This window comes from Oreochromis niloticus, linkage group LG15 (assembly GCF_001858045.2).
Source record: "Oreochromis niloticus isolate F11D_XX linkage group LG15, O_niloticus_UMD_NMBU, whole genome shotgun sequence".
Classification (NCBI taxonomy): Eukaryota; Metazoa; Chordata; class Actinopteri; order Cichliformes; family Cichlidae; genus Oreochromis; species Oreochromis niloticus.
Genome location: NC_031980.2, coordinates 11625403 through 11643268, shown reverse-complemented (window position 1 = coordinate 11643268; position 17866 = coordinate 11625403). Strand labels below are relative to the sequence as shown.

General features: G+C 43.9%; 1 protein-coding gene across 1 annotated transcript in view; it reads left to right on the top strand.

Annotated features, from left to right (window-relative positions):
- syne1a (spectrin repeat containing, nuclear envelope 1a) overlaps positions 1–17866 on the top strand; it is a 119959-nt gene that overhangs the window by 99865 nt on the left and 2228 nt on the right. The window contains 26 exon segments of the mRNA XM_025898569.1: positions 250–432; positions 535–681; positions 777–931; positions 1863–2010; positions 2106–2200; positions 2302–2536; positions 2798–2992; positions 4177–4302; positions 5590–5745; positions 5982–6140; positions 6334–6500; positions 9241–9403; positions 9970–10157; positions 10361–10511; positions 11042–11224; positions 11367–11504; positions 11653–11844; positions 12303–12621; positions 13586–13719; positions 14206–14332; positions 14416–14627; positions 14884–15090; positions 15472–15600; positions 15925–16179; positions 16381–16455; positions 16987–17045. Of these exon segments, the coding sequence (XP_025754354.1) occupies positions 250–432; positions 535–681; positions 777–931; positions 1863–2010; positions 2106–2200; positions 2302–2536; positions 2798–2992; positions 4177–4302; positions 5590–5745; positions 5982–6140; positions 6334–6500; positions 9241–9403; positions 9970–10157; positions 10361–10511; positions 11042–11224; positions 11367–11504; positions 11653–11844; positions 12303–12621; positions 13586–13719; positions 14206–14332; positions 14416–14627; positions 14884–15090; positions 15472–15600; positions 15925–16179; positions 16381–16455; positions 16987–17045 (4298 nt within the window).

The following is a 17866-nucleotide window of genomic DNA, read 5'->3' as shown; positions in this document are numbered from 1 at the left end:
ATTCAGAGCTGCTTACGCTCTGTTTAGAGTTTCTTCACTTTTATTGCTCACTCAAACTTCTTGTAGTCAGTGGCAAATGATACTTTATTTTACAAAAAATTGCAACCCTTCCAAATACCACAAATAAAAACCCAATACATTTGGGAAATTACCAGTTTTGGTTATAAATTCTTGTATGCCTGATGTGTCTGTGCAGGCATTCAGTGATTCCTAGCCTCTTTCTATGTCTTCCTGAAAATATTATTGCAGGATTGCCTTTGTGACCAAGACGCGGTGCAACAGTCCCTCCATCAGCTGCAAGCACTGGGAGAACAACTGAGGAGCCAAGTCGACTCCTCCTCTGCGGCATCCCTTCAGTCCGACCATTTGTCGCTCACGCATCGCCTAGCAGCACTAGAGCACGCCCTGCACAGGCAACAGGATGTATTGCAGGTAAGGTTGTGGGAACTAGAAGGAAAAGACACCTTAAAGAAAGGTATGCGATTGGTAATCCATCGAGTTTGTATTTACACGGTATCACCTGTCTGTCTCTAGTCTGGATCTGTGACGTGTGGGGTTTTCAGAGAGCAGCTAGACAAACTGATCTGCATGGCTGAGGAGGCCGAGGAAGTGCTGAAGGAGTCGGACCCAGTGGGTTCACCTGACCTTAATGTGGTCCAGACGCGTATAGAAAAACTGAAGGTATTAAAAATGGTCCACATTAGAAGAATTGTTTTTAATGTGTTATTTAACATTATATTTTTATATGTCCTCTAACTTACATAATACTTTTCCAGGGTCACCTGTTGAAGCTGAGCAGTCTATCTCCAGACTTGGAACGTGTTAACGAGATGGTGTACAGAATACCAGTCAGTGACAGAGACATTAAACGGCTTCAAAGTCTCAACAGAGCCTGGGCCACTCACTCTGCTCACCTCACCGAGAGGTTCAGGTACCAAAAATCCCCCTTTGGTTGCCTCAGGAAGGGACTCCAATGTAAACCTCTGTCAAATCAAACACGTAGAACTACCTGCTCTGGGGGATCCTTTTTTATACAGTACAACTTCAGTGGGAAACCCCTAACATGGTTGAGCTCATCAGTGTCTTAGTGAAAGCATTCTGGCATTTGTCTTTTTAGGTTCATGCTTCTTTGATATGAGCTCTGATGCATACAAAATATTTGCCACTGGGCATAAAACACAAGGGGTCAGAACTTCATTCTTACAGCATGGCAGACGGATACAAGTGTGCTAGAATGTATTTTCTCATGTTATTGCATTCTGGGCATTCTGAGACATGTGCATGCTGTTTAAAGTGATCTGTAAATGTAGAACCAACCTGATGAGTTTGCTCTCAAAAGTGACCAGAGCGAGCATTTAGACATGACGCCAACAAGTTCAAACAAAGTCATATTATCAAAAGGAGTGCATGTTTGAAGGGGACCTAACAAACATGGGCGAAGTCTTTTTTATTCAGACTGTTGACCTTGAGATGTTTATACTGTCTGACTTCACAGTTAGTCATTTATTAAGTGTTTATTTAGGTCTTTAAATAGTTACTTAGTCATTATTAAATAAGTGGCTGACCTGAAAAACATCTGAAACCATAATAATATTAATTCATGAAACAAAAGGTCCTAAAAGTCATAAACATTTAATAAAGAAGCTGATAAAAAGGAAAAGATGCTACACTGACACTGATAGAGATGTGTCCTTCACTTATGCTAGATTACAACCTGCCAGATCATAAAAAATCAGTAGAAAAAAGTTGTAAAAGTTTGATGAATTTAATAGTAGAAACGTGAAGTTGTGACTACACAGTGCTATAGTGATCTTCTTTGTGGTGATGTAAATGTCTCTAATGAGGGCTCTATTCGTCTCCAGTAAACTGCAGTCGGTGTTGCTCCAGCAGCAGAGTTTCCTTGAGAAGTGTGAGGCCTGGATGGATTTCCTGACTCAGACTGAGAAGAAGCTAGGTGCTGAGATCTCAGGCAACTACCAGAGTCTGCTGGAGCAACAGAGAGACCATGAGGTCAGTGGTTGTCTGCTATGGATTGCTGCTATGCTGTTTAGCGTTTTCTTTGATTGCGTCCAGTGTTTTATTGTTTCATATGTGTGCATGTGCAGTTGTTCCAGGCAGAAATGTTCAGCAGACAGCAGATTCTTTACTCCATCATAAGTGACGGACATCGCTTGTTGGACCAAGGACAAGTTGATAAGAGGTAAAAGCACACAGACAACTGCTAAATCTCTTTATGAGTTTCAGGGAAATTAAGGCTAGAGGGATGCTAACACGCTTTTCTTTCTCTTGCCACGCTAAAAGTTACGACTTCAGTGTGAAATTGGCTTTGCTGAGCAATCAGTGGCAAGGTGTGGTGAGGCGGGCGCAACAGCGACGAGGCATCATTGATAGTCTGGTTCGGCAGTGGCAGAACTACCGGGAGATGGCAGAGAAGCTGCTCCGATGGCTACAGGAAGTGACACGTGATCCGGATGTGCATCAGCCAGGAGAACCAGTGGCTCTGCAGCAGGCCAGAAACCTGCTAGATCAGATACAGGTAACCTTCAGCAAGACGTTTACAGCCTTATTACTAAAATCTCCTCTTTTTCTTTTTATACTAACTTTTTAAATTTTCTTTTGAAATCTGTTAAAAAAAAACCCTGTAAAAACAAACTTTATAGCCACCCTGAGCCTTTCACTCATCAAACTGCAAAGCTTAATTGAGCACTAAATTAACCTAAAAACATCAAAATCCTGATCTGATAACAAAACTCTACCCTTAACCTGAACACTCTCTGCCTCATGTCTGCTCCTTCAGCTGAGGGAGCGAGTGCTTCAGCGGCAGCAAGGAGGCTACATCCTCACCGTAGAGGCCGGCAGGAGTCTGCTGCTGTCAGCGGACGCCAAGGCGGAGTCCACCCTGCAGACTGAGCTGATGGAGATTCAGGAGAGGTGGAGGCATGCCCACCATCGCCTGGACCAGCAGAGGAGGCAGCTGCAGGGCTTACTGAAGGTCAGACGCCAGCTTCGAGAATAACTAATCTTCATAAAGTATACTTTCGTTTTCCTGCTCTCATGATTGCTAGCACCATCTGGTTCATGTTTTCCTGAGTGTTATTGTTACAGTGATTTTACAGCAGTACGTTTTTTACAACATCAAGTCTTTCTTGTACGTAGGCTAAGCCATGTCTCCCACATACTGCAGTGTAGAAAGGTGCTGTGAAGGGTGCTGAAGGGCATTGGCCCGTCTGAGCCTTTATTGAGCATGCCCAGTTGTACATGTAGGACAGTGGAGCCAGGTTGTCACATTAATTATGCAGCGTTGCACCTTAAGGCCTGAAAAGAAGCGAAGTGCAGAGATGGAGCACTCTTCTGTCCTTATATAAATAGCTGAGCCTCTCTGCTCACACACTCAGGCTCAAGCACCACAAAATGGCACCAAGATTTAAAAAAAAAAAAAAAAGTGCCAGCCCAGGGCAAACACAGACACACACACATACAGGCACGCACACAGACTGTAGACACTGCAGTGAGCTGTAATGATTTGAACCCAGCGAGGTGGATTTTAGAGGCTGTGATAGTGCCCTGCTTGAAACGGGACTAAGTGACGCAGTTTAAAAGACACATCCGGGGTTTTGGCTCTTTCATTGAAGGTCTTCGTCATGCACTCTTTCCCCTGTGATCTGTGTTGTCTTCCCTGGTTTGCTCTTAATCAGCTGCTGTAGCTTTTCTAGTCTTGCTCTGGCTCTTCTCTTACCATGACTCTTGCTTCAGGTATGCTGCCTTTCTCCACTGCTTACCAAATACTCTGTTTTATCCTAAACTGGACTGCTGTTCAGTCTCTAAAAATAGCAGTAATCCACGTCCTCTGGAGCAGAACCTCCCTGTTTTTTGTTAGAGAGCTGTTTATGCTGTATCACTCTTTCTCGAGCTGCTGCTTGAGAGCTTCAGAGCTAAGTGGGCCATTTGTAAGTGATGTGGTCTGACTTCAGCCTTGTGATGTTTGTCCTTGTTAGTCTGTAATTGTGTATTCTGCATTTTACTGCTTGTGATGCCATTGCTATGGCTGCAAGAAGAACACACGGCAACTTCCCTGTAAATGGGAAGGTCTGCAGTCGGTGTGTCTGTGTGTGTGTGTTATGTGTGTGTCGGGGGGTGTTTTCTGCTCTAATTCTTACTGTGCGTGTGCTTGCATAGAACTGGGAGCGATGTGAGAAGGGCATAGATGTGTCTTTGGAGAAGCTGAGGGCCTTCAAGAGAAAGCTGTCTGTGCCTCTGCCTGACCACCATGAGGAGCTGCACTCAGAGCAAATCAGATGCAAGGTGAGGAGATTATGATACTTTCTCTCTCTCTCGCACACACACACTCTTTTAAATATTCTTCATTTTTCTCTTTTAGCTTAATGCTTTACTGAAAGTGTTGATATGTAGATCCTCTCCACTCTCCATCCTACTGGCTGTTTCTCATCAGTCACATCCCCCCTCTCTCTCTGTCTAAACATTCACACATCAACAAACTCGGGCATGTCCTCTCGTTACCTCTTTAATCTATCTGTGGGGATAAACGGACAAACAGACGGAGCAGGAACAAAAAAAAGAAAAGAAGAAACAGAAAAAAACGTCCTTTTCTATCAGTCTGCTGTCTCATTGCGTGACCTTGTGTGCGGTAGTCAGGGTAGCTTTATTTTCCTGTGAAGACATAACATGTCATTTACGAAACTAGTTTTTTTTTTTTGTTTTTTTTTTAAGTGACCCTTTATTAATTTAAAGACTTTTTTAAATTTGACCCAGGCCCTACCATTCTTTTTTTCTGTAACATAAGTGATCAGATTTTTTCGTGAAAATTCACTTCATGCTCACTCTTTTACTTCATCTCCACCCAATAGTGTATGCAGTCATGTTTCATGCATCACACGTCCTCGGCTGCTCCTCGGGGGAGGAGGTGGAGGAGGAGGAGGACCGTGTGAGTAGCTGCACATAGAATCAGCTGAGGAGAAAGGGGGTGGGGAAAGAGAACGAGAGAGAGAGGATGCGTGCGCATGAGACAGAGAGAGAGCATCCCTGTGTGTGTGTGTGTGTGTGTGTGTGTGTGTGTGTGTGTGTGTGTGTGTGTGTGTGTGTGCGTGCTTCCTTTTTGTGTGTGTGTGAGTTGCGTAATGGAGACATGCTCTGGGTCTGCAAATGATTACAGCACAGCAAAACCGTCACAATGACGGAGGAGGAGATGCAAGGTTGGATGCCTCTGTTACCTTATCTGCTATTAGCCTTGAATGTAGCTGTTTTTTGCATTGAATATGATGTGCTGCTGTTATTTTAGGGATTTACAAAAAACCCAATGTCGAATCATAGCATTTGGCACCGCGCCTTCCTCTAATATTCATTGTCACTTTGTTGTTTTGCATTTTCTTAGTGTTTCGGGGGATGCAGCTGCTGCAGCTCAGCTTCAGCAGGCATGCTCTGTGGTTTTCCTGCTTTAACCAACTCTGGCTGTGCTCATCATGAGGGGATAAATCCCTCTCGACAGGCTCGCTCCTGTCTTTGCATTCGAACGTGGGGACTGCTTGCCTTGCTTCTTTTTTCCTACTTAATTTCTCGTCGTCATGGATGCAGGAGCTGGAGAGCAGCGTGGAGGGCTGGACCGATGACCTTACTTCCTTATTCCTGCTGAGAGACTCTTTGGAGGGCGTGGTGAGTGCTGATGACATCACAGTTCTACAAGAACGCCTCCAGCTGCTACAGCGCCAGTGGGAGGAGGTCTGCCACCAGGTAGGTCCACACAAACACACGCATTGTGGTGTCTGACATTTTTTTTCTGTCTTTTTTTTTTTTAAGGACTTTGCTCCAGTCTGGTTTCTGTTTTTAAAACCCTATTAATTTCTATTTCCATCATCTTCCACCAGTTATATTCTTTCTCTTGATATGCTCACTTTTGATACTGCTTTTGTCACATATTCTCACTCTCACCCCTTCTCTTGTCCCCGTCTCCACCCGTGTCCCCTCAGCTTTCCCTGCGCAGGCAGCAGGTGAGCGAGAAGTTGAATGAGTGGGCCGTGTTCAATGAGAAGAATAAGGAACTGTGTGAGTGGCTCACACAGATGGAGAGCAAAGTCTCTCAGAATGGGGACATCAGTATCGATGAGATGATTGAAAAGCTGCGCAAGGTAATTTCAAAACAGTCTAATGGACTTGTAAAGAAACTACTAAAGAGTATGCTTTGATACAGAAGTATCGAGTACAGACAAATGAAAGAGTTGAGTCTGGCTTGTTTTGAAGTCTGAAAACGGCCAGACTTGACGTACTAAAATACAGCTAAACTACAGCACTGTGTTAACCTCATGTATGTTTGCACACCAGGACTACCAGGAGGAGATCAGTGTCGCTCAGGAGAACAAGCAGCAGCTGCAGGTTATGGGTGAGCGTCTGGCCAGGGCCAGCCAAGACAGCAAGGCGACCGAAATCCAGCACAAACTCAACAAAGTCAGCGAGCGCTGGCAACACCTGCTGGATCTCATTGCAGCCAGGTGGGTGTACGAGACATGAAAGGAAGGGTCCATGTCCAAACCAAAAAGTTAAAGTAGTAAATGTTTCCCAAGCTGTCTTAAAGTTCGAACAGTTTTCAGTGTCAGGACAATACCAGGACATTATGTTGAATTAAATGTTTTTTTTAATGCTGATAAGAAGCAGGCCGGATTTACTAAATGGGGCAAACTAGCATGTGAGTACAGTCCCTAAATAGCACCCATAGGTGTGGTTAGTTTTATGGGTGAGTTATAGAAGTTGTGCTGTTGTCATTTTAATATCAATTGCAAAAAAATAAGACATGCTTTTTTTTAAATATCAGTGCAATTATTAAATTGCAAAAGTGTTACAAATGTTAGTTAGTCAGTTTGCATGATTTGCTTGATTTATATGTTACTCCTTCCTATATTTTGCCCCTAAAGAAAGGAACTCCTAAAAATACATGCAACAGGATCAGTTCCCACTGCTTTCACTCAAGCTTGTCATGTGTTTTTGTGTAAATACCAACAGTACAGTTTTTACGCCAAAACCCAGGTTAATGCTGTGGTAAATCTGGCCCCTAGTGGGAACAAGGAGGTACTAGTTGAACTGGAGCCTGTGGGGAATTAATTTTCCCACAGTGCTGCTGAGGAATTTCCTTCCCAGTGTCAGTGGGGCATTCATTTAGTGAAGCTGAGAGAGAGGTCACATTCCTCATCACTCCTCCACTATGTTTTAGTGCTGATATGAAGGGTACTAAAAAATGCATGCAGAAACTAGAACTGTAAGCAACGTAGGATTAGTGAATTGAAAGTGACCTGCCCCAAACTTTGCCTCTAGCTGCCCTGGTCTGCTGTCTTCCGGCAGTTCCCCTCTGGGACTGTACTGGGGGAGGGAGGAAAAGGAGAACTCTTTCTAACCTCACACAGACAGCTGCAGACTCTTTGTTTCTTATATCCTTCCTTTGCTAAAACAAAACATGAAGAGTGAGCTTGTTCCTCTCACAGACTGAGCAGAATGTGTCGTAAGTTAAAATTTTCATGGTCTTTGGATTTTGTCTTTTCTATGGAAGCCATGTTTTGTTACTGTTGTCCATCGAGCTGCATGTACATGCACAAAGTTTACAGTCCTTACTGCTGTTCACACTCCCTCTGTGTGTCTGATATTCCAGCACAGTCCAGCTCTGCAGCACATGCCTCTGACTATAAGTCTCTTTTTAGAAACAGCAGCACTTGTCACTCCACTCGCACTTGAGGACACACACACACACGCCTGTTGGGGCTTCTCTTTTTTTAACCTTGGAGAGCAACAGTTGATAAGTCACAGTTGTGCCACCCTGCCACTACCTGCTGGAGCCTCCCACTCTGTGCACACAGGGTTGAGAGAAAGTCCCATGTGTAGCTCACAGACGAAACAGAGCGTTCGGACTGACACTTCCTGAGGTTAAGGTTGTCTTTGGGAATCCTGCACTCCCATGGTTTTGGATTTGGGTACGGATAATATGGAAGGATGCACGAGCGAGGAGGATTTGCCGGATTGCGACTGCGATGTCAGCAGGCAGGATGACCTTAAGAATTTATAATGCAATTTATATTTTATATTTATATTTTTTTTTTTTGGGGGGGGTGTCTCAAAAGTGTTGTTTTCTCTTGTAAATCAAATGCATTATGTTGCATTTTTAACATTTTTAACATACTCCTGCTACAGTGTGTAGAAGTGCATATAAATAATATTTTAATTAGGTAATTAGTGCTTAATATAGAGGTTTTTGTTGCCCCAAGTATTTTAGCTTCATGAGTGCACATCTGGTTTAATTTGTGCTAATAATATTTTTTAAGTCTTAGCTAGTTGGTATTTTTCAGGAGGAGGCTAAAAACAAAAAGACAGTTGTGTGTTGGTGTTCATGTGAGAGCAGCATCATTTGTTGGCTCACATCTTATCTGGCCTGAGCGGATACAGTGAAGCTGTGCAAACACGTACAAAAAGCAAGTTAAACAAATGTTTACCTATTTGAATTATTTGCAGTCTGTCCTTGATGAGGATTACTTATAAAGCTCTTTACTTTATTTCCCTGTGATGTAAAAAGTCAAGCTGTTTTATCCTACAGTATTTCAAGTGTTGTGTGACAGTAGGTTTAGGAAGTGGAGATGAGGTGTGCAGCTGATATCATGCAGCACCCCTTGCAAAGCAAAATCCAGCTGCAGGTTGCGTGCCCCAGTGCAGCCAGTCGTGTAATAGTGGACTTTATATGAGGTGGAGGAGACTTGCTAAATACGTCTATTTTTAGAGCATTATGGGCCTCAGTATGTTTATGCAACAAAGAGCGGCCGCAGCCTTCGTTCTTACTAAGTCAGGGTGGTGACATGCAGACAGGGTTGCATTGCTTTGCAGGGCGAGGCGCTGAATGTTGCACTTGCTGAACAAAACTTGTAGTTGGATGCCACCTAATATACAGCACGTTTTATAGATTGCAGGGGTCAGTGTTTGAAAATGTCTGGAACTTACAGATCCAAAATGGTCCCCAGCTGTCATATGGGCTTCGAATCTGCTCAGATGTGAAATTTAGTCTGTTATGCTAAGGTTGGTTAGTTCCTTCTTTAAAGCCTGCTTATGTAATTTACCACCGTATCCCTTTATATTCTATTTTTTAAATTATTTATATCATATGCTGTCACCCACCTGAGCAAACCGTCAGATTTCCCTTATTTACAGTTTACAGTCGTACCAGTACTGACACTGACCTCTTCTCTGACTTTGTTCCAGGGTGAAGAAGCTGAGGGAAACCCTGGTGGCGGTACAGCAGTTGGATAAAAACATGAGCAGCCTTCGGTCATGGCTCGCTCACATTGAGACCGAGCTGTCCAAGCCCATCGTCTACGACACCTGTGATGACCAGGAGATTCAGAGGAAGCTCAACCAACAGCAGGTGGGAACCAGACACACACACACAACTTTTCCTAGGCTAATTTACTGATGTGTTCACGAGCCTTTTAGGTAATAAAAAAACAGAATAAAGAAAACAAGCGCTCATCCTTCGTTTGAATTTGCAGAAACCTGCAGTGCAACGCTCAGATGTATAAGCACCTTTGCAAACACATAGAAGCAGATATGTATAATGTCTGTCATTTTCTGCAAAGACTTAATTATAGCAGGACCGTATGACTCAAAGCGAGTTGGTGGAAAATGACACAGAAGCACATGAGGAAATCAAAGCATGACTCTAGCTGTTTGTTTACGTTCAGTGCTCTGTAGGTGTCAGTAGACTTCCTCCTGCCAAGACGCTTCTCTAAATCTGGTCTGGATTCTGGGACCCCACTAACCTTGTTCCTCTTCCAGAGACGTAGTTAGCTTACACATGAATTTAATGTAGTTTGGCAGGAGGGCTGGTTTCCTATCTGAATGAATGTATGATGCCAGATGAGCTTGCTTTCTCTCAGGAAATTTTATGAGATGGGTCCTGAAAATCAAATAATTATTCTGAATGTTCTCCAGGAGCTGCAAAGGGACATAGAGAAACACAGCACAGGCGTGGCGTCGGTGTTGAACCTGTGCGAAGTCCTGCTGCACGACTGCGATGCCTGCTCGACTGAGACGGAGTGCGACTCCATCCAACAGGCCACCAGAGGGCTGGACCGACGCTGGAGGAACATCTGCGCCATGTCCATGGAGAGGAGGCTCAAGTCAGTGCATCCTCAGTAAATTTTGCCTAATTTGCAACAAGATTCTGCACTGGTGTTGAAATTCAAACAAACCCTCAATCAGCTTTAGAATCATGACATTTTGCAATCACCCCTGATAAAAGTAATACAGTGACATATATTGATTTCAGAACATTTAGTGAGCTTGTCCAACCTCCCTCATACTGTAACTTGTTTCTCTGCAGGATTGAAGAAACTTGGAGGTTGTGGCAGAAGTTCCTGGATGATTACGGCAGGTTTGAGGATTGGCTCAAGACCTCAGAAAAAACAGCAGCCCTGCCTAACTCCTCTGGAGTTCTCTATACCGTCGCTAAAGAGGAGCTCAAGAAGTTCGAGGTTTGCATATTTAACATTTATTACCACAACAAAGAGTAAAGGTCAGCCTCGGCTGCACAAGTTGCATGTGTTTATACAGTTAAAATGCGGTGTTAAATGTGAGAAGATCGAGACAGAAGAAAGAAGAGTGTCACATTGCAGAAACTCGTTTACTCTGGTCTGCTCAGCTGCTGCTGTCTGTCACTGTGCACGTGCACATTCCTGCTAGCTGACTCGCCTGAGCCTGAGCCAACTGCCCTACTTGTGGCTGAACAGAGTTCATTTTAGTAGAATTGTAAAATTTTAGGAGTTTAATTAGATTTGAAATGTAAGAGCCTAATTAGACATAATTTCACATTTTTTATGGATTTTGATTCAAATTTTATTTTCTAATCAAATCTTTAGCCGACTGCAGCGACTTTCGCTTTTCACAGAGTTGTTATTTTTGATATATCATCTGAACTTAAACCATATATAACCATTATAACCATCTGTAATCTTTGTGTATTTGTGTAATGTAATATATATCCCTTTTCCTCTGTGTGTTGCAGGCTTTCCAGCGCCAGGTGCAGGAGTGCCTGACCCAGCTAGAGCTCATCAACAAGCAGTATCGTCGTCTGGCCCGGGAAAACCGCACAGACTCCTCCTGCCGTCTCAGGGAAATGGTGCATGATGGGAACAGGCGGTGGGACAACCTGCAGAAGAGGGTGGCTGCAGTCATACGCAGGCTAAAGGTAGCTTTCTTTGAGGACTGTGAGGTTTTTGAAATCACCCTTGCCATTGAGCTTATTTCTTTTCTTTCTCTGGGGACTGGCTTTATTGAAAACAAATATCCAAAATCTGAAATCATAAAGCATGGCTGTTTGTCTGTCACAGCACTTCATCAGCCAGAGGGAGGAGTTTGAGACTGCACGTGACAGCATCCTGGTGTGGCTGACTGAGATGGACCTACAGCTCACCAACATAGAGCACTTCTCCGAGTGTGACGTACAGGCCAAAATCAAACAGCTCAGGGTAAGACGATTTTTTCGAGTGCACGGCAGCATACCATTGTCTTTTCTCTCTTGTTTGATGAAATCACAATACTTGAGAACTGCTTTTGACATGTCTAGTTAATTTTGGGTAAATTAAAAAAAAACAAAAAACGTGTGTGTCTCAACAGGCGTTTCAGCAGGAGATCTACCTGAACATGGGGAAGATTGAGCTGGTGTTCAGGCAGGGTGATGCTCTGATTGAGAAGAGTGAACCTCTGGATGCAGCTGTCATCGAGGAGGAGCTGGAGGAGCTGCAAAGATACTATCAGGAGGTCTTTGGACGAGTGGAGCGATACTACAAGAAACTCACGCGACTGCCTGTAAGTAAAAATAAGAAAGCTAGCCTCTACCCCACATGCAGAAAGCTTTCAGGTCAGATTTGAGTCAAAGGGTACACGGCAAACAGTCTGAATGAAAGAGCAAGCAGATGTGTTTTTATGAAGCAAATTCTGATTAATGTGAAAAACATGTCCTTTTAAATTGTCAGAAATGAAGCATGAACTCTCATTGCAGTGGCAACTTCCTTTGTTTTTAGTTTTCTTGTATTTACAAGTTGCACTTCTGCTTATTTCCAGGACCTGAAGATGTTAAAATAAACACATCTTCACACTCCTGACATGTAAACATGCTGAACAAAGACACTGAGCATGATTATTAGGATGTCAACTTTATAATAATCACATACTCACCTCCCTAATCCTTAGAAACTGCACTCTGTCATGTTTTAGTTTGAAATTGCAACATTAACTATATCTCTCGTCTCGCCTGTCTCACTCAGCTTGCAGACGACGAGCTCGACGGTTCAGACAGAGAGCTGGACATGGAGGATGGAGGAGACCTCTCTGAAATGCAGTGGAGCGACTCCTCTTTGCCCCGGACATCAGCGCGTCCAGCCTCGGGCACCGTGGCCCTCGTCCGGGCTGACCGCTCAGGCAGAGACACCCCGGCCAGCGTGGACTCCATCCCGTTAGAGTGGGACCATGACTACGATCTGAGCAGAGGCCTGGAGAGCCCCTCAGGACGAGGCGATGGGGAAAGAAGCCAAGGGCAAGAGGACGAGGATGAGTATATGAGGACGGCTGCCACAGCACTATCAGGTTGGTCTGATGGATGATTAGCTTGATTTAACATTTCCCAGAAATAAACAGTTTTGATGGACTTGCTTAAGTACATATATACACATATACATTACAGCAACTGAGAAAAGAACTTGGATACATAGTTTAAAGTTTTGCAGTAACATCATGGATGACATCACACATTTGCCCTGTCAGCAGAGGGGTGGATGTGAAAAATTAATAAAGATTCAATTATGTCAATTAAATTGACTGTAATAAAAATAAATAAATATCTAGAAAGTACCATGTTTTTCTTATTTGTGACAGGGGACACAAAGGCAGTCTTAAATTAGTGCACAGCAGAGCAGCTTAACATGTGACATTTGTCTGCAGGCAAGAACACAACCTATAATATTTTTTATAAATACGAAAAGCACAAAATGAGCTCACGGGTAAACATTTGTCATTGGAATCACTACGAATTCATTGTTAAATAGTTAAAGACTTAATTCAATCAAAGATAGAGATCCCTCAGAGTCGTGTGTGCATTGTAAGTAGTGTCTGTTGTATGTCTCTTCCCAGATGTAGTTATCCCAGAGAGCCCAGAGGCCTATATAAAACTGACAGAGAAAACACTGAAATCATCCTCTGGTAGGAAACAGCACGAGTTAGAAGCGCATGCCGTCAGCTAAATCACGCTTGTTTTTGTTTTTTAAACAGGCTGGAGTCCAACCATCTAGATAAATCTTTGCATAGCTGCATGCAGGCATGAGTTTTCACTCACCGAATAACCACCGCATTTTTAGTATTGTGCGTCCACATTTGTGTCACATCTAATATCATAAAACTGAGCTCTTGTTTGCGATGGCTTGCCGGTATGTTGCGTTTCAGACTAATGCATGCCATTTCAGCCCCATTCAACACCACAAGCATGCTAATAAAGATTTGTGTTATTGGAACTTTTGCTCCTGTTTATGTAGATCTGCTTGTGCTTTTTGTGCAGGTGAGCCAGGCCAGCTGGAGGCCAGTCTCAGGCAGCTGGACCAGGCTTTGGATGCAGGGCGGTATCACCTCCAGCAGAGAGAAGCCACTGCCAACCGGGTCAGCCCCGATGTGGACTCCACTTACATGGGCTACGTGAGTCTTCCTCATGTTTATTTGATGTCTTAAAGCATCATAAATGATGAATACCAGCAGTAGTAGCTTCTTTCAGCTGCTCCCTTGTTTAAAGGGGGTCACAGCAGCAGATGGGTGTGCAGACTTTTGCACTGACACAAACCCTCCCAGGGATTTGTGTTCCCTTCTGCTCTCAAAGCAGGGATCTTCTGCACATTAGGCAAACAGTTTAACCACTAGACTGACACAAACAATGAATGGTAAAAACTATAACATTGTCATATGAAGGTTTAGATCATACATTTGAATCTTAATGATAGATTAAATGCCCCAGCTAAAGTCCAGTAGTGATGTAATAGTTAAACATGATCAGTGTTACTTTAGAATGGATTGCATCTTGCTACATGCAGGATTTTTATCCCTAATTCTCTTCTTATTCTTAAACAAAGGTTTTTAAAGTGTGATGTAAATGCAGTAAATGCCATGTGGCTCGTGTTCTCCCCACAGATGCGTCTGATGGGAGAGTGTCGCAGCAGCATAGACGCAGTGAAGAGAGCAGAAGGAGAGCTGACCGAAGATGAGGACGACATGCCGGGACTCACCAACCCTACCAACACAGACACACAGAGCGCCGGTCAGTAAACACACACACAAACACACACATACACACTGCAGATACTGTGTGGACTGTGGTTACATCATCTGTTTTCCCTCCAGGTGTGATTGAGCGCTGGGAGCTGATCGAGGCTCAGTCTCTGAGTGAGAAGCATAAACACAAACAGAACCTGCAGCAGTGGCAGCAGCTGATCTCAGATCTGCAGACCTTGAGGGCTTGGCTCGGTCATTCGGAGGCTGAACTCTGCCACCTACGAGGCCTCGATCTCAGCACTGACATACACACCATCCAGCAGAGAATCAAGAAGCTCAAGGTGGGTGCATGCAGAGTGCAGCGTTGCAGAAAGTCCAACAAATCTGCGGTTATTTAGTCACCTGTCAAACTTACAGTGCAGTGTGCTGACATTTTCCTCCTTCCCCAAACACTCAAATTTAGGTATTTCCACTAGTTTTTGATTACTAGAAAGCAGCATGTCACTATACTATAAATACATCTTTCTCAGCTTCCTCTCTCTGATGCCTGGCTCATTGCTCCAGCACCCTATAATTAATCACCTCTCTTCCATACAGGAGCTGCAGAAGGGGATGGATGCTCACAAGTCAGAGGTCCTGTCCATCAACCTGAGCAGTGCTGACTTCCTCCAATCAGAGCCCGACTCTGAGGAGGCGTGGGAGCTGAGGGACAGGCTGAAGGAGATGAATTTGCGCTGGGACCAGCTCGGCGCCTCACTGGAGGACTGGAGGGAGGAGCTGCAGAGGGCACTGATGCAGTGCCAGGTACTAAAAGCACACACTAACTTTGGCAACCCACTTTTAAGCTCCACAAATTTACAGCAGTAAAAATGTCTGGTGCTGGGTTAGCTCAGTGGTTGAGCAGGCAGCCATGTGTCTCAGACCCGCTGCCTGTTCTGCCAATCTCTTTTCACCTGCATGCTCTTCTTCAATGTCGTATCCAACAAATGCAAGAACACCCCCCCCAAAAAAAACTCTTTGAATAGAGGTGTGTGCAGTGAATATATGACACACATATATTATATAAAAAAATACCAATTATCTTGTTATTGAAAAGTCTTTTATTTCCTCCTTTTGCAAAACTGGGCATGAGAGACAGCCTTAATAAAAATAACTGATAAGACAACATCTGTTTATTTTTGTCAGGAGTTCCATGAGATGAGTCACGGTCTGCTGCTATGGTTGGAGAACATTGACCGCAGGAGGAACGAGGTGGTTCCCATCCCCCAAAAAGCAAATCGCGAAACGTTACGAGCTCATCATAAAACACTTATGGTATGTCTCTCTTAAAACCGCCTCTGTGTGTAGTAGACTAACCTGGTGTGAGTTTCATACGATTGTTTTACCTTTATATACTGATCAGTGTTACTTCACAAAGTGGGCTTTAGGCACGTGTGACTCCATGTCTTGGTCGATTTGTTCAGACTTGCAGCACCTTTCGTGCAGATGCCCCCAGATTTTTTATATAACAGAGTCAGAGGAGACAGAAAACTAGAAGTTGTCTGATTTATTTAGAAATAACAAGCTGAGGAGGCACAATAAGTCTTAATTTCTTCCTAATGTGTGGGTGACTCCTCTGTCTGCTTTATTGTTCTGCAGCAAATCAAGTGCGAGCTGCTGGACTCGCAGCAGAAGGTGTCGTCCCTTCAGGAGCTGTCAGCTCAGCTGCTGGTCAACACTAAACCTCAGAGTCTGGCCCAGACCTCAGAGCGGACCCAGGCTCAGGGCAACGAGTGTCTGGAGGCCCAGGAGAAGGTTCACGTGATCTGGAACAGGCTAAGGCTGCTCCAGAGGGAGGTCAACTCAGATCTGGAGGGGCTGGAGAGGAGACTGGGGGCCATGGATGCAGAGCAGGTCAGATATATATTATTGCTAATATATATTTTGTAATATATCTATTGCTAAAGCACTTTCTGGATGGATGCAAACTGCAATTCGTTGCCTTTTACTTGTGACATGTGCAATGAGAATAAGGTTGAATTAGTTTTTTAGTGGCATTAGTTTGTTGTAGATCTGAACATCAGAGCGAATGTTGTTGTTTTGGTGTGTTTGCAGGATTGCTCGCCATTGCCTGTTAGCAGATCTGCAGCGCCTGGTTCAGAGGTGACCAGCCAGACCCGCAGACGATTGGTAATGTCTCTCTTCATAATGTCCAGAAGGGAGAGGGCTGAGCTCACATTACCTTCCACTTTTCTTTTTTGTGTTTTGTTTTTGCTCTGCTAACATGTTTGTGGAAGAAAATGTAGTTGACCCCTCCCACCTCCCCTTTTTTGAGATGGTTTTGCTGCCCCACATCATAATGATCTGCAAAAAAAATCACAAGAAAACCTGGCTTTTCGTTTCTGTAACTTTTAATTTATGTGTAAATACCTGAATTTTAACTTTTATTGTAAATGACAGCTAAAACTTTTAATCATGTGAGGTTTTTTTGAGCTTGACCTTTCTGGATTTAGTTTTGAGAAGCCAGATTTCTTGGTTCTAAAAGTCAATCACCGTCATTGATTACGCTGCTGCTCTTTGGTTATTGATGATGATTTCTCTAGCAATGTTATGGCTCTCTTTATGTTGTTTTTATTCTCATCTGAGGCTTTGTCTTTATTTGCCTTTGACTGAAACATTGTTTTCTTTCTTTTACCCCTCCCTGCTCATTATCTGGTTCAGCCCCGAGGCAAAAGTAGTCAGGCCCACCCAGGACACCCTGAGAGCAGCCCGCGCCACAGGTACCTCTCTCCTGGACTCTAGAAACTTGGGATGATGGTGGAACCAAACCTTTCCAACAAGCGTGATTTTTATTAACTCAGTTAGGCACAATCACCTCGTCAAAGATTTGGCAGATTTATCAGATTATTTCGATTGCAGCGTTTGTGATCCGCTGCTTTGAGGTTTTAACCCGGCGTTCCATGATCTTCCCTTATTCTAGAGACCGTGTTGTCGGCTCTTAAACGAGAGGGGAATCGCCTCCGTCAGGCCGCTCCCCTTCTCCTTTAAATGTTTTATTTCACTGCTTCTCTTTGCCCTGCTGCTTTTTGAATGGCATCATGAAGTATTGCCTTCACACATTTTGCTTCTTCTGACTTTGTAGTACGCTCCTCGCCCACTAGATGGCACTCTCTGAGCCCCACTGTCCCCACCTACCCACCCACACCACAGCGGTCATGCCTTTAGCTCTGTTTTTCTTTTTTGTTTTCCATCCTCTTTCATTCCCTTAATAGTTTTCCAGCAGGATATGATGCATTAACTCCTGGTCTTCCTTCCATGTTAACTCCCGTTTTCTCCTCCGTTTCCTTTCCAGACCTCTTTAAAGCCCCCCTTTACACCACATAGTCTCCTAAACTCCTGAACTAGTCTTCCCATGAGGGTTGTAGAGAAATTAAATGTGCTTTTTCCCCTCACAGTTTCTTTATCTTATACATTTGAGATTTTCCAAGTAGAAATTCAGCAGAGCAGGAGGTGTTGCCTGGCCAAATAATTTGAAGCACACATGTGTAGCGTGCACATGCCTCCTCACAGCTGCATCACTGTACGTTGGAGGTCGATGAAA